General features: G+C 30.6%; 1 protein-coding gene across 1 annotated transcript in view; it reads left to right on the top strand.

The window, feature by feature from the left end:
- Positions 1 to 402: 402 nt before the first annotated feature.
- LOC107449377 (orcokinin peptides type A-like) overlaps positions 403 to 17,945 on the top strand; it is a 19,560-nt gene continuing 2,017 nt past the window's right edge. Inside the window, exons 1-2 of the mRNA XM_016064882.3 lie at positions 403 to 493; positions 12,462 to 13,347. Coding sequence (XP_015920368.2) covers positions 449 to 493; positions 12,462 to 13,304 — 888 coding nt within the window. The 5' untranslated portion in view covers positions 403 to 448 and the 3' untranslated portion in view covers positions 13,305 to 13,347. The remainder of the gene's footprint in view (positions 494 to 12,461; positions 13,348 to 17,945) is intronic.

Below are 17,945 nucleotides of genomic sequence, written 5' to 3' on the forward strand. Positions count from 1 at the left end.
AACGAATTTAGATTTCCGTGATTTTTGACAACACTCATTTGAAACAATTTTTTATAATGGAAATATTTCATTCTTAATTAAAAAATAGCGCAATTATCTACTTTTGAACTAAACTTACAAAAGTCTAAATATCATTTATATAAATAGCTGTAAGAAAGTCCGCTATGAACGAACAACCGATTTCTCAACTGTTCACTATAAGCGGGTGAATCAACTAAAAACGTTCATTACAACCGAGAGTTCACTAAATCCCGGATTCATTATACCGGACGGTGAATCTGGGCTCTCGTTATAAGTGAGTTTGGAAGTATTTAAAATTGGTTGAGAAAAAAAAAGAGAGAAATTCTATTCTATTCCATGAAGAATCTTATTGGTTAGTATTGATGAAAGAGGCGGAGTTTTGATTATTTAAAGAAAGACGCGAAAATCTTTTCTTAACAGAAAAGCCATGGCTATGTATTTACTTCTACTTATGGCTGTTTTGTGCGGAATGGTAAGACTTTATTATTTCATGTTCAAATATCATTGCATTAAGAGTGTATGTACAGCAATATTTTTAATAAAATTCGTTGAAAAATAATACATTTAAAAGAAAATGAAGCTTCCAAATATAAATTCATTTCAAAATAAATAAATATAAATAAGGCCCGGATTTTGATGATATTTGTATTGGCAAGCTTTGAAAGCGATTTACATTTTTGAAATTTTTATTTTACTTTTAGGACATTCTTTTAAAATTTTAAGAGTATTTTTGTATTTTAAAGTATTTCTTAAATTTTTCGGGCATTTTTTTTCCTTTTTTTTATACTATGTTTAGTAGTCAATGCAAATATTTTTTTATTCTTATTATTTTGACATATATTTCAAATTTTAATGAACGCAGAACGTGTATAGCGTTGTTTTATATATTTTGATTTAATGGAAGTAATTTTAAGGAGGAAAATATTACTTTAGTTTTAATATTTTTACTTAATATGGCTTCTTTTGCGATAAGTACATTTTTGCATTTTTAGGGCTCTTTTTATGTCATTAAAATTCGGGCTCTAAATTGAAACCTAAAATAATACATACGAAAATACACACTAGGATAATACATAGAAATAATGCAAGAGAAATTATCAATTAAACTTTTAAAAGGTAATCAATGCCTCAATAAGCTTTTTATGTAGAAATATTCTATTTTAAAGGTTCAAAGGGTTGATGTTTATAAACGAATTATTTTTCGTTAAATACGATTTTCATTTATCCAAAATTCCATCATTACTTAACACTAGAAAGATTGAAACTTAGTATATACCTATATTGCCCAAAAGCAGTCAAAATGACAAGATTGTAAAAGAATAAATAATGCGTAAATAAATTTGTTTAAAATTAATTTTTAATATTTTTATATTATTTACGGTTTTATAACAAGTTATTAGTAAATATTAACGCTAAAAAATTATATGCTGTACGAAATCCTAAGAAATTGTGTCATTATATACATAATTGTTTTTTTTAATTGAAATTAAAAGCAGTGAAAATGACTTCCTTAGGCAATCTAGTGTTGTTAAATGATTTTAAAAATGTCTATATTATGAACACAACAAATTTTCTGATTGTCGCCACCCGATTAGCTCTTCTTTCTACAAATGTTCTTGAGCGTTACAATTTTTAAAAACTTATTTCTAAAAAACTACTCAAATTCAGGTTTTTAAAATTAGTATTTGAAATTGTTTTATGATGTTCTGAGTAGCCTTTTAGTACGTTTTGGAATGAAACACTTGTTTAGATTTTTATATGCTTTCCTTGACTCTCTGTAAAAACTTCAATGTCGTTTTGGTTTATAAGTATTTTTCCATCTAGTATATAAAACTCCTTTTTACTCCTTGTTTATTATTTAATCAATCATTTATATTCAAAATGCAACAATCTACGGAGTTCAAAAATTGGTTAAATACCGTCCCTGGACAAATTATTAGACATTCTATGTAAAATCTTAATTATCAGGTGATACTATTGCTTTTATGAGAATGAAACCGGTTTGCACTTGTTTACGTTAGGATATCAATTAGACAATATATCATATAAATATTTATTATATCAGGTATTATATTAGTATATTGTAATAATTAGACCAGATTATTAGTGTTTTAATAATTGCATGTTTTGCACGAACTTATATACAATACTCTTATATTTAAACATTAATGCAATGGGCTTTGATAGAGTGATTTTTCATATACTTCCGATTTGTATTTATTTTTAAATTAATTGTATTACAATTTTAACCAATTAATACACTAACATTAACAAATGTAAACCGGTTACGTAGAATCTTAAGCCTAATAATATGCCAAGAGATTGTGCTTATTTTACATATTGCACATCATGCATTGTGAGCTCCTAAAAAATATCATCCTTTCGTTCTCGGACCAAGTTTCAATTTTAATTACTCAAAAGGTTAACATATTAATTAACTAGTACTAATTACCAAGAAACAACTGAATTACCTTTTTTTCGACGGTTTTATAACCCTCAAAGGAACAATATAATCGAAATTGTTTGGCAAAGAGAGAGGTCAATTGTCTTCTTCTTTTAAGCCAAAACTTTTATGCTCATTTTTGCAACTCAATAATAATTATTATTCTGTTTCATTAAGTAAGGACTGAATGGAAAGTTTAACACACAGCATTTTAAACTATGTATTTTTAAATATATAAAACAAAATCAATTAAATAGTTATTGAGAAGAATGTTACATATAGAATACAGTCAAATTATTAAACTCACTATGGGATTCTATGTAAAATCTGAATTATCAGGTCATAATACGGCTTTATTAAGAATTCGTTACGCTATATTTTATTTATTTGTTTATGTTCGTGTATTAGTCGGTTAACATTGTAATGTAATACGTTCAAAATAAATACATATAGGAAATATATAAAAAATCTCCCGAATAAAAATCCATTGCATGCATATTTAAATATTATAGCATTGCCTATAAACTGGGGCAAAACATGTCATTATTATAACACTACAGTGCGTCGAATCGTTTGGTCTAATTATTATAATATAATACCCGATATAATAAATATTCTATATTTATATAATATATTATCTAATTTATCAAATCGTCTACTCATTGATAAACGACCGTAAGCAAGAGCAAACCGGTTTTAGTCACGTCAAAACAATAATGCTGTATAGTATCACCTAATATTTAAGATTTTACGTAAAATCTTATAGTGCATCTAATTATTTTGCCAGAGACTGCGGCTTTGAAACCAATTAGATATCCTTAATAGTCTCCTCCTTTTGTCTCATAGTAAGGCATCACAGTTTTAGGACCACATTAGCCTTTAGTAATACACAAAATTGTCCTGATTTTTGCAATGTAAATTAGACAGTTCATGATATGAAGTCCTATTTTATAAAAAGTGATTTCTTATGAAAATGTCAAGAAAGATTGCAAAGAAACAGGAAATTACGAAAGGATTTCCCTTGCTTCAAGGAAATAACATCTTTAAAGACGATGTTATATTTTGAGTGTTTTCACTCATTCATGGGATGACATTTTAAGCAATGTTTAACATAAAAAAAGGTTAAAATGAACAGAAATATTGCGATTAGATGCACTATAAGATTCTAACTATCAGGTGACATTGTTTTTATTCGAATGCATCTCTTTGTTTACGCATCAATTGCCTAATATTAGAATGCAATACTCTCAAAATAAACACAAAGAGGAAGTATCTCCCGGAAACAAATTATATGTATGTCTAAATATAAAATTATCGCGTATAAACTCGCGCAAATCGTGTAATGATTGTTAAAAAATTACACTGCGTCTCATAATTTGATCTAATCATTATAATATACCAGTACAGGGTGTTTATAAAGTCCCATTTTGATGTTTAATAACTCATAAGATAATAAAGATAGATTAAAATTAATAACATAAATGGTTAGATAGACTCAAAAAGTTTCATGACCCTTGTCAATGAACTTTCACGTGTGCCCCCTTCTTTTTTAGAGGTTTACAGCAGATATGGTAGGAAAGATAGAAGATGCTGATTTTCTGAAGCGCATAATGTTCTCCAACGAAGCATCCTTTCATGTTTCTGGCATTGTTAATGGCATTATGTGCACATATGGGGATCTGAAAACCCCCATGAATACCGTGAGACGCAAAGGGATTCCCCAAAGGTTAATGTGTGGTGTGGACTAATGCACGACCGAGTCATTGGACCTTTCTTTTTTACAGAAAAGACGGTCTCATCAGTCGTATACTTAGACATGTTGGAAANCCATCTTGTTGCAAAAAGACATGTGGCTGAAGCTCTTCTAGTTGTGGAAATACGAAGGTATATTGGGGTATCATCGTTCGTAGTTCTTTGAATGACCATTTTCCAGGAAGACGGATTGGTCGAGGAGGTCCAATTCCTTGGCCACTCAGATCACCCGATATAACGCCGCTGGACTTTTTTCTTTGGGGATTTATAAAGGACATTGTTTACAGGAGGATTGTGTCGAATGTTGATGACCTGAAAGCCAGAATTACAACCGCAATAGCCTCTGTGGATACCGACATACTTGCCGCTACCTGGCGTGAAATTGCCTATCGACTTGATATTCTCCGTGCGACGAAGGAGGCACACGTGGAAGCTCATTGACAAAGGTCATGAAGCTTTTTGAGTCTATCTAACCATTTATGTTATTAATTTTAATCTATCTTTATTATTTTATGAGTTATTAAACATCAAAATGGGTCCGGGACTTTATAAACACCCTGTATAATGCTCGATATAAAATAAATGTTCTACAGGGTGGTCCCGAATTCATGGTACAAACTTTAATGGTAGGTACAGGACAATATAACAATGATTTATTGTATAGGAATGTATAGTCGCAAGTGACGCGGTAAGGCGTAAACAGGAGAAATAACGGTCGAAAAGAAAAACAAAGATTTTATTGAAAGCGTTGTTGACAAGTGTCATGCTTACAGTAAGTGTTCAAAATTGCGTCCACCAGAAGCGATACATACTTGACAGCGTCGATGGAGCGATTGGCGTACACGTTCAAAGATGCCTGGTATTTCACGCACACCTGCAGCAGCTACAGATATGCGAGCGACGAGATCCTCATCTGAGTCAACTGGAGTCTCATAAACAAGATGCTTTAGATGACCCCATAAAAAGTAATCGAGGCTCGATAAATCGGGAGATCGGGGTGGCCAAGGGATTGGTCCACCACGCCCAATCCATCGAGCACCAAACGTGGCATTCAGGTAATTCCGTACATCAATGCTGAAGTGTGCTGGCGCCCCATCGTGCTGAAACCACATGCGGTTACGAATGGCGATCGGAACATCATGCAGTAGTTGTGGTAACACTTCTTTCAGAAAAATAAGATAGCTTCCGCCACTGAGTCGCGTGGGAAGTAAGTATGGGCCAATCAAAAAGTCGTTCACAATACCAGCCCACACATTAATACAGAAACGTTGTTGAAACGCATGTGGACGCGTTGCGTGTGGATTATCGGTTGCCCGCACATGGGAATTGTGCGCATTAAAGACACCCTCGCGTGAAAATGTCGCTTCATCTGTAAATAGCACATTACCTACGAAATCCGGCTGCAACGCACATTGCTGCAGCACAATTGTGAATGGCGCTTTTCCCTACTGCGATACATCATTATCAACGGCAGCTAGACATCAACTGCCCTCTACCGGCAATGATACCAACCGATCACTCCATTTCTCTTTCCTTTTCTTTCCCCTGTTTACGCCTCACCGCGTCACTTGCGACTATACAATCCTATACAATAAATCAATCTTACAATGTCCTGTACCTACCATTAAAGTTTGTACCATGAATTCGGGACCACCCTGTATATTTATATAATATATTGTCTAATGTATCCTATCGTCAAATTTATATTATATATCGTCTAAAACCAACTGGTACACTAACGTAAACAAGTGCAAACCGGTTTCAATCTCATAAAAACAATAAAGCTGTATAGTATCATCTGATAATTAAGAATCTAATAATGCGTCTAATAATTTGTCCAGGGACTGTATTTCTCTCAAAAGTATTTAGTACGATTGAAATTAAAAAGTGATTTCTGAGATGGTTGTGTCTGAAAAAGGCACTCGCTTTTTCCTTTACTACATTGATTACTACTCCCTTTTATATTGAAATCGCGTCATAGATATTAAATAAAATTCTTTCAAGATATAAATATTAAGGAACGTTTTTTAAAATAAGAGTCTTCTCGTTTTTGATTCAAGAGTAATTGACACAAAAATGCTTTTAAACCATCACATTCAATCTGGAAAAAAAAATTTTTTAATTTTTATTTTGATTAGAGAGATTTGTTTAGAAAAGGAATAATATACTTTGTCTTTTAGTGAATTCGCTTAAATGAACAAATTTATTGGTTCAGTTTTTATTGTTTGACATACAAATTTAGTAAGAAGAGATTTCTATTAAAAGGAATTTTATTAGAAAGCTTTTTATGTTTTAAGAATTCAAAAGGTAACTACCGTACTTGAATTTCAACAAATATTTTAGCAAATGCAATTAGAATTAAACTTTAATTCCTATTACAATTATACTGTCATTATAATACAAATTGAATTACTGACACGCTTGCTTATAAATAAATAATATTAAAATTTTTATTCGCATTCTTGATCTTTTGCAAGGATTGAACACGAAATTATTATTAATCGTAATAATTATTCCCATTTGAATGACCCTATTGGCCATTAAAATTTCTAAAGTAAAAAGCTGCGGAAGCATCAAATTTCTCAATTTGCATTTAAATGTCATTTAATAAGTCTTTATGGTGGTCCTTTGAAATGCAACTTTATTAATGGATTTTAATGGGGAAGATTTTAAATTTTTGATTATTTAAATGAAATATATACTGGACTGTGAAATATACATTGAATAAAATATTACCAAATTTTAATATTGTTTTGTAAAACAACGTTAACAGTATATTATTAATATAGCTTCCGTTACACAGATTACAAAGTTCAGTCCCTTTCAGAAAGAAAAACTTAATCGAAAAAAAGCTGCTCATGAGTCCTCTTTCTTATGAGGCAACCACAGTTCGACCCCAGCGATGGACCAGGATAACCTGATTGGAAGGACGTTGGGCTCGTGTTCGTTAGAACGTGAGTTCGAATCTCACCGACCGAAGAATCCTCACGTATTAAATGGTGACTGGTGCACATTAAATCTGTCAGGGTCACAAAGTCCTCGAATTTCCCATAACAAATCAATACCTCTAGTGGTACTGAATTAGAGATTGATCGTTCTCTGATTTGGGTCAAAATTACGATATGTGGATAAATGAATTAAACATGATTGTGTCCTGCCCTTAAAACGAACCGTAACGCGCGCGTGGATGAAGTCGTATTCTTGGCCTAAGATGGCGCTTCTAAAAAAATAAGAAACGCACCCTCTGCCTTAAAAATCCGCTTGATTCCCAAGCAATCTTGCTGGTATTGGAAAGTAGCATAAATAACAACAACAACAACATCTAAGTAATGGCTGATAGATACGATTTCTACGCTCGGCTTGCACTGACCACAGTACTGACTTAAAATATCATCCCTGGTAAATTGATCATGGGCTAGAATACTCTTACGAACTGGCAAACCGTGTAAGATTTTCCTGATTTTCTTCTCCATGTAACGCAAATGTGGGCTAGTTTCATCAAAGACTAGTGTGTCCCGTTGTTTGATCAACGAGTTCCCTTGTGGGTCAGGTTCAAAATTCGAAGGCTATACGAACATTGATAGTCGTAAACTCAAAATTGAGTCGGTAATGTATATAAAAAATCATCTAGTTTTATACTAATAGAAAATGCAATTCAAAGGGAATCTCGTAGAAAAAGAACTGTATTAAAAGAAGTGATCAAATGAAATGGATGTGACCACTCAGTTTCACAATAGGGTCGGAATAATAAAACCCTTCTCGTATTTTACAAAGATTATAAAAAATATATTCTCTCCCTGTTTAGTCTGGTTTTAAAATTGAACCTTTCAAAAAGTTTGAAAATTATTTACGTGACTTAAATTTAACGGAAAAAATGACTGTTTATTTTAAAAAGAAAAGGGGAATTAATCCTTTTGAAAACATTCAGATAGAAATTGATTCGAAAAAGATTTGTTGGTATTTCCTTTTCAAATGGATGAAACTCTATTTGAATAACATTTGCACTTGAAAAGTTTGCAATTTATTTCAACTACAATAAACGAAATTCCTTTCATTCAATCGATTATTCGCTTTTTTGAATGATCGTAGAAAAAGTTTTTGTTTAAAGAATTCCTTAATTAAGGTTTCTATCAAGTTTTATGTATCTAAATTAAAACACTATAGGATAGGAATTCATCTATTTCAAATCTCGAGATATTTAAAATAGTTTTTAAGTAAGAAAAAAATATAGAAAATAGTTATTTGAAACAAACTAGAACAACAAAGTAGGGTAACAGCGTTAAATGAAACCAGACATTTTTGTAAAATATTTAATAAATAAATCTAATGTTTTGCATTTAAAAGTAACTTAACATCGGTTCATTAATTTTAATTACGATCAATAGTTTAATTCAATTTTTTAAACAGAACCTTGGGATGTGCATGTTTTTCGTCTCTGCTTGTCTGATTTATCCAAATGAAACACACACTGTAAAGTAGCCTCTAGATAAGCTTAATACATTTTACAATGCAAAGCTGTAGTTAGCCTGGAAAACAAATTATATAAAATAACAATTGTTTAAGTGCAAATAAATCAGTTAAAATGCGTTTGTTTTTAAATCGAAACGTTTATGCAATGAAGACATAAATTGATTCGCATCAAAATATGTCTCGCCTGTATGTAAACAGAAAAAAAAATAATAAAATAAAACTATAGCAGTAAAAAAAGTAAAGAAAAAGTGTGGCTACATGCACTGAGATTTTTTTTAACTTACCTCAACACCAAAAATGGTGGGAACTATGCAACAAACTTTTTTATAGTGTACCCTGTAAAAAATTTTGTGTACCTTAACACCAAAATGGAGGTAACTATTTTACACAACAATGTAACTATTTTACCAAGAATGTTTCTTTTTTTACGCTACTTTCTGCACTATTTTTGATGTTCAGTAACACTAATATTTATAACTACAATAAAATAAGTTAACCATAAGAAGCAGTATTTTAATACGACAATATAAAGACACTTCTTAAAATGAAATTTGTAAATCAAACATACACAGAGAGAACTAGGCTTAACAGATCAGAAGCGGATGGAAATTAAACATTAATAAAGTTGTATCAAATTCCATCAAGCCTTCTTGGTGAAACCAAGCGAATTTAAGGGGTGGATTTCATTGGCCCCATTTATAGCCAAGAATAAAACAGATTATAATCTCGACCAGAGAACGATCCAAAAGTCTGAAAAAGTTTTCAAAAATATTTTTTGGATAGCTGCAGTAATAACGTTTGTTAAGGAGATTTGCAGAAAAATATTATGGAATACTCTTCAGTATACTTTGACAGAATGACATACATACTTAAGCTGCTTTTTCTTGTGCTGCAATTTAAACAAGAAATACAATAATAGTCTAAAATTAATTTATCTGATTTCTGGTACCATTTATTGAATTAAAAGTTTAAAGTAATCTGCATTATTTTTCTTCTGTTAAGTTATTTTAGATGCTTTAAATATGGATTTATTCCACCATCCCTTTTAACCACAATTTCATATTTTAAATAAAATTTAAACAACATAAATTTCCTGCTCGCAATTTTTATCTAACTTGAATTTGAGAATTTTGCTGTGCTAATGTTAGGTCGACATTTCAAAATTATTTTTCAATATCTACCAGATTGCATTTGGCTTGATTTATGAACATGGTGATGCAGATTGACTTCTACGGGGTCATAGTTCATGAACAAAATTTTACTTCTATGGATTACTAATGTGAGGGTGTCGCATAATTTAATTTTGCTTAACAAAATCTGTTAAACGAATTTTATTGAACATATTTTGCTAATAAGAATTTTTTTTTCCAATGGCAGGCACTGAACTTTATTCGTTTCGCCTTAGAAGATGCCAGAGTTGTTACTCATTTCGCGTTACCCAGTGGGCACCTGTGAACCTAAGTCACGGAGGCGAGTAACATTGCCCACGCCACACTGCCACAAACCTGTTTATAGGGTGGGCCACTTTCATACATCACACACTACAGAGGACAACACAAGAGAGAGAAACATCCATGCACAAAGCGGGATTCGAACCCGCAGCCATTGGCTTCTCAGTCAGGCGAGCTAACCGCTCGGCCACCTGGCCGGCGCTAATAAGAAATAATTCATGAAAAAATATAGGTTTTACTAAACAAGTGAGTGAAATACCTTAGCGTCTCAAAGGAGGAGAATTTTAAAAATGTTGTACTGCAGTCAATTGCAATTACACTAGTCAAAAATATAACTTGACAGAGCATGATTTATTAGTTTTTAATTCATAAATATATATAATCTATAAAACATAGGCAATATAATCGACTGGAATAAATTTCATTGAAAAAATATTACATTTAAGAAGAAAAATTACAACACTGCTTTCTAAAGATATTTACCAATAATAAACACATTAGCAAATAGTTATTAACCGCTTCCATTACCAATTTTTTTGAGGAAAAAAAATTCAAAAAATCAACATATTTTTTTATTTCATTAATAAATACAAGGAACTAAAGTAAAACATAATACACAAGTCCTAAGCTGAAATTTTAATTTTTTTTTTATGCGCGAACAATATTTAATTTAATATCAGTTTAGTTTACTATCTCAAATTATCACGGGAAAATGAAAAAAGTTAAATATTTGTCCTTGTATCTGTTCACATTTTCATAAACTGAAAAATCATCGGCATTACTTTCACTTTCTCCTGCGAACGCCATTTTTTCACTCTTTTTTTCTATGTAAATTCATCAACCATCGTACATACAATTGTACAAAATACGTCTGCAGTCCCACAAATAGCAGAACTCCCCAACAAAACTTGGCAAACTTCCAATACCAGCAGATTATTATTATTTTTTGTTTTGCTGTCGGTCGAATAAAAACGTGATAAAACAAAGCGTACTGACGAATTCAGCAATGCCCGAGTTTACTCGGGATAATAAATATTTGCAATATATACATACCCGAGTTAACTCGGGATAATAAGGAAAGCGGTTAAGACTATCTGGAAAGAAAAAAAAACTCAATCTCATGAATACTGTCATAGATGCAAACCCAGAAGTTCCCATAATATTTAAAGCGGTATGAATTAAAAGTTGTTACTCAGTAAATTTCATTTTTTCCGCTCTTAAAAAAATTCACTACATGATTATCAAGTCTTTTATATAAACTGTATTGTATTGATTGTTGTGGGCAAAGTCAATCTGAATCAAACTTATTAAATCAATCATGAAATGATAAAACGTACAGTTTACTACTATTCTAATTATCCAAAGAAAAAAAAATTCGAGATAAATCGAGATTTTGGCAAGTATGTACTGTAAACGCATTTATGAAACATGCTTACTTAACCTTTCAAATGAAATTATGAAGAAACTTTTCTACATTGATTTGACCTTTTATATGAAGCTAGGATAAGGCACCTTGTCACTATAGGTTTATAGTCAATTACTTCTTTAAAAGTGATATATCCAGCATATGCAAGGATTAACTCACTCTCTTGATCTTAATGTAAAAGTGACTAAAATTTAGCCGTTTTTTAGTTTTCAAAAGTTTAGCAGAGAAGTTAAATCATTTCGGGAATTAATTTGAGGCGCGTTTTTTTTATTTTTTTTTCCTTTTCCCTGGACATTATAGCATTTTGGATTCGCTCAACTAATTACTAAAAAAGAACACTGCAACAATTTTTTATTGTATTTACATTATTGAGTTATCGTATGAATTATTGAATTATGGTATCTTACATTTCGACTTCAAGTGAAAGTAAGACTTTTTTTTTCAGCCGAAGTGGAAACATTTTTGAATTTTTATCACAACTTATTCTGATCAAATCGTTCAATCAAATTTAAGGATGTAGCATTTAATGTCCTTTAATTTTGGTGTGCACAAAGTTTCAAGTAGGGTACACCGTTTAGTTGTTATAAGGAAAAAGAGAAAATTGCTACAAATTTTTTTTTGGGGGGGGGATGACACAATTTTTAGAGTTGTTAAACATCAAATTTGTATTACATAACAGTTTTTACAGTGTATTAAATATTTTTAAAGAAATTTTTTTTTATTTCATTCTCTGAATGAAAGGTGAGCATTGATATAGGGTCTCTTTTTTAGGAAATTTATCAGCATAGAAAATATTAGATGTCATACAAATTTAACTGATTTCAATGAGTTTTAAGAATTTTTGCGAAGTATTTGCACAAGATTTTTAAAGTGTGCTATTTTTAATATTATATTTCAGATATCTTCTGAAAAGAAAATCTTGAAAAGATATGCACCCCTGGACAAAATCGGTGGTGGAGTAGTTCTCCGAGAAATTAAGGAAAAAAGACCAAACAGTCCTTATAAGCCAGTTTTAATGAATCTCGATAAAAATGCTTTACGTTATATGAGAAAAAGAAATTTTGATGAAATTGACAGAGCAGGATTCCGAAGCATGGGGAAGAGAAATTTTGATGAAATTGACAGAGCAGGATTTCGAAGCATGGGGAAAAGAAATTTTGATGAAATTGATAGATCAGGATTCCGAAGTATGGCGAAAAGAAATTTTGATGAAATTGACAGAGCAGGATTCCAAGATATGAAGAAAAGAAATTTCGATGAAATTGACAGAGCAGGATTCCAAGACATGAAGAAAAGAAATTTTGATGAAATTGACAGAGCAGGATTCGGAAGTATGAGGAAAAGAAATTTTGATGAAATTGACAGTGCGGGATTCAGAAATATAGGCAAAAGAAATTTTGATGAAATCGACAGAGCAGGATTTCGAAGTATGGGAAAAAGAAATTTTGATGAAACTGAGAAAACAGATCTGCAAAGGAAAATTGATGGGAACGAAGTTCAAAACGGGGGAAATTTCGATGACATCGAAAAATCTGATCTTCAAATCAAAGAGAGAAAAAATTTGGACGACAGCAATATTTCAAAATTTCAAAACATGAGTAAAAAGTACTTTAATGTTGCTGGAGCAAAGTTCCCAAACATAAATGATCAAATATTGTTAAAACAAAAATTCGACGCGATAGATAGAATTCGAAATACGAAGAAAAGAAGTTATAAGCTAAAAGATAATTTCGATGATTAAATCTAATCAAATAAATAAGAACAGTAAATGATGCTCCAATCAAGTGAGTAGAATTTCTTTCTTAACAATTCATTCTCTAAAAATTGATAAAAAAAACAGTTTTTCTATATGAATACTTTTATATGATAATTTCAAAACACACTTTAAAATCTTTAGTTAATAATATCAAACAGTCAGTTTGGATTTTGATGACCTAAAACATTCCTATAAATGCCCATGAAAATGCAATCAAATTTGCTTAAAAATGCAACAAATATCATAATTAAAATAAAAACATAAAACTAAAACAATTTCTTTTTCTTAACTTTCATATCAAATGATATAAAGTAATGTTATACATGTTCATTAAAGTTTGAAATAAATATTAAATGCTAAAATATCAAAAATAGAAAAATATTTATTTACTTCTGAACGTTTCGTAAATAAATTTTAATGAACTTCCAATATTACTGGATATCAGAATTATATTAGAAGTTTCTTTCAATAGTGGACCTTTTATGATCTAAATAATACAAATCAGAGAAGAAACAAAACTTCTAAAGGCCCTTGCTACAAAATACTTCTTAATAAAGGCTCTTCACATTCAGTGATATACAGTCACTATGGGATCCCTATACAATTTATTTAAAGACAGAAAAAATCTCGCTGGAAATGTAGTCCGGTCTTATTTTATATCCGATCTAATTTTTGGGTACTAATGATTCTCAACTCAGTAGCCTTGTCATTTTGAATCCAATCCAGAAGACAAGGGAACTCTGGATGAGTACCCCCAGAGGTATTGATTTGTCATGGGTACATGTAGAACTTAGCGACTCGACAGATTTAACATGCATCAGTCACCATATACTACACGGGGACTCTTCGGCCGGCTGGGATCGAACCCACGAACTCTTAGGAAGGGGCCGAGTGCCCTATCAACCAGACTCTGACCTTACTTTATAAGAAAGACTAGCAGGTTGATCTAAAAAAAAAGCGCCCCAATAGAAAATAAAGCGGCTTTAATAAATATGTTTTATTCCAGTTACAGCATGCGTAAAGAAAATTTGGTCATTAGTATTGTTTAATTCCAAAGTTTGAACATTTTTGAGATAATATAGTTCCTTGTAACATTTACCAAACCCATGCGTTTGAAGACTGTAAGAGCACATTTTTGCTTGAGATCACCTATTTCTAATATATGCATGCGAGCTGTTGATAGATTAACCAGCTTAAATTCTGAATAATAGACCAAATCCGTAAAATTTCAATCGACAAAAACTACTTCAAGAAGAACACCAGGTATCAATAATGATAAACATAGCGTTGGTGAGCTATTATTTCTGGACACAGCTAAAAATACTTATTCAAGAAAATGGACACAGCTGAAGAGGCGTGTTTAAGCACAACTAAAACATTAAAGAGGAGCATTTGTATGACTATGCTTAGCGATAAAAAGAAGTTAAGTACGAAATTCTTCGTTTAGGTGTGAAATTCGGGTTGAACATTGAAGATGAGCATTTTTTTTTCGTTGAGCTTTTTTCTAAAACACGGTTTTTGAACTGAGTTAAGAATGAAAAGCTCGCCTTATTAACTCGAAGCAAATGACCTTGACTGAAAGGTGTTTGAATATGAAAATAAATAGTTGAGTGAGCGTCTTCGTTGTTAATGCTAGAAAGAACCGAGGAAATGTGATTAAAAAAAAAGAGTCTTTCACCTTTTAGTGTTTTCATTTCTTATTGTCGTTGAAAGATTTAAGAGCTTTCCATAACTTAGCAATAATATAAATATAAGGAGCTAAAAAAATAAAGTTTCTTATTACACAAATAAATACATTATTAAATCTGTCAATTCGATGCACTAAATGAGAAGAAAAAGCAAATGTCCGTCTCACATGTACACTAAATCTTAATAATGTTGGAAATGAAAAATACAAAATCTGCACATTTTTTAAAGTTAAATTAATGATGTTTTTTTTAATCTCTTAATTTAAAAGCGATCGTGTAGTTGAAATGTGGTAAATTTCGAGAAAAGAATCCTCTAGACATGGTCAGTGTCCTTCACAGCACTCAATTCTTAGCATGGCGTTGTTTCCCATTAAACGCAAAATAATGAAATGACTTTACAGGATCTAGTTTGGATAGAAAAAAATTTATCATTGATTTTTAGTTTAAGGACAATCGGAAAAAAAATTAGGAACTGAGTTATTAGTTTAGGATTTGAATTTTGTCAATTAGTTTAGGACTTTTTTACAGAACTACGTTTTCTGTTTAAATGAAGAGTCGATTCTATAATATTTGATTAAAAGGTATTAGTGAAATGTTAGCATTGTTCTTAATTCCTCTTATCATAAATTAAAATATTGGTTTCATTTGTTTATTTTGGAGCTTATTTAACTTTTGGGAGATTGTTAACTTATCTAATATAAAAAATAAATTTTTAATGCTGAACGAAGAACAGTACTCAATACTGTACCATGTAGAATCAATGCACTCTGCATAGACTGAATATTTCTTTAATGTATGCATATGTCGAATTTATATTTAAAACCTTAATTTATTTTTTCACTAATAACTTTATGACTTCAAATGTTTAAAATGCTTTTATTTTATTATTTTTGTTTATTTTATAATTACGATTATTATACGTTAAAAAATATGATCTTTTTTATTTTATAAAGTCAGAAAAACAATTTTAGCAGACAATAACAAAAATAATGAAAATTTAAGATATTTCTTAATACGAGACTTTTAATCACTGTAATTATGATATTTTAATCCAAAATATTTTAAAGACGGCCGATATTGAATCCCGCATAAATAGGCTTTGAAATTAAGGATTTTATGTTCCTAAAGCATATAGACACCTTTCTAAACTTTTTACTCATTCAATGTTTTTCTCTTTTTCAAGATTTTCAAAATAGGGGTTGATTTATTTCTAAAGTTTTTCTAATGATTTGGCAATATATATTTTATTTTTCTTATCTGTGGGCTTCTCTTTATTATGTCTTCGTTTATGTACGTCATTATTTAGACTTACTTTGTGATTATTTGTCATTTATTTTTCTTTGCATTTACATTTTTCTAATTGCTTTTCCTTATTTGATTTTCCATTATGGGGCATCGGGTTCACCACTGACAACAGCTCCTGTGTGTCCCCTGATCAAGTGCTGCACATAATTTAAATTTTTCTGCTAAAATTGTTTTTCTCATTTTATTAATTAAAATAATACAAATTTGGATTTATAATGTTAAATGTTTGCCTTTTTCTAAATTTGTGGTTTCATTCTTTTATTAGATTTTCATGGAAATGTCTATTTAATGGCTCCTACAAAAAAACATAACTCATTATCTTCTCTGAAATTCTAATTATGAAATAAGACTGCATGGAAGACAAGAAAAAAACATATATTTTGAGGCTTTAAGTTAAAGCAAGACATTTGTTATTTTACCGGTCTGAATGTGGTGCGTTGAAGGTTAATAGATAAAGTCCCTGGCCAATTTATTAGACGTACTATGTAAAATCTTAATTATCAGGTGATACAATACAGCTTTATTGTTTTTACGCTACTGAAACAGGTTTGTACTTGTTCACGTTCGGGCATCAACTGGTTAAATTCGACGATATATTGTATAAATTAGAATATTTGTTATATCATGTATTATATTAGTATATTATAATAATTAGACCAAATTATTAGACACATCGTAGATTTTTAATAATTACATGTGTTACACGAAATTATATGCAATACTTTTATATTTAAACATACATGTAATGGGTTTTTATTCGGGAGACTTTTTATATACTTCCTATTTGTTTTACATTACAATGTTAAACAATTCATGCATGATCATAAATAAGTTTAAACCAGTTACAGCCGAGTGAAAATAATGAAGCTGTTAATTAGGATTTCACTTAATTAGGATTTTAGGATTTTAGTTAATTAGGATTTTAGGACTTACAGTGCGCCTAATAATTTGGCCAGGACCTGCATATAAAGCGCAAACGAAAGGAAATTAATTATAACTATTAATTAATTATAACTATTAATTAATTAAAAATAGTCTGTAATAGTGCAATAGGTGTGTATTTGGTTTATAACAGTTCAATTGTTACTGACTATTAATTGTTACTGCTAGTCTGACAGCAATGCGCTGAGGGTTAAAATTATTACAATAATTTTTACCCTTAACTCATTGAAGTCAGACTATCAGACAGACAGCTATTGTTTTACTTTAGTCAATATTCACGAAAACTTTTCTTTATTTATATAAATGATTGAATATTTCCCCAGAATTTTCCTTTAATTATTATGAATTCCCAGCAATAATAATATGTGTTATTAAGTTAATATTACATTTTCTGTTTGTAGGTAATTAATTAAGATACAGAAACAAAGCACTATGTTCTATTCGCGAACGCAACGCTCGAATACGAATGTGGGAGGATGGCGATATTTTCCCCTTTCCTAATATTTTTCGTAATTACTTGTCAAAAATATTTTTTTAAATTTCCAATACGGTTTCTTTTGGAACTTTTTATTTCAGTTCCATATAGTTTCTGAACTCAAAAGTTTTTAATCTATTTAAAAGTCAAAACAGAAACTGACCTTCTCCTATGACTCTCCACACGCTAGTGATTTTAATATTCATATATATATAT

Source organism: Parasteatoda tepidariorum, chromosome X2, assembly GCF_043381705.1.
Source record: "Parasteatoda tepidariorum isolate YZ-2023 chromosome X2, CAS_Ptep_4.0, whole genome shotgun sequence".
In the NCBI taxonomy this organism is placed as follows: Eukaryota; Metazoa; Arthropoda; class Arachnida; order Araneae; family Theridiidae; genus Parasteatoda; species Parasteatoda tepidariorum.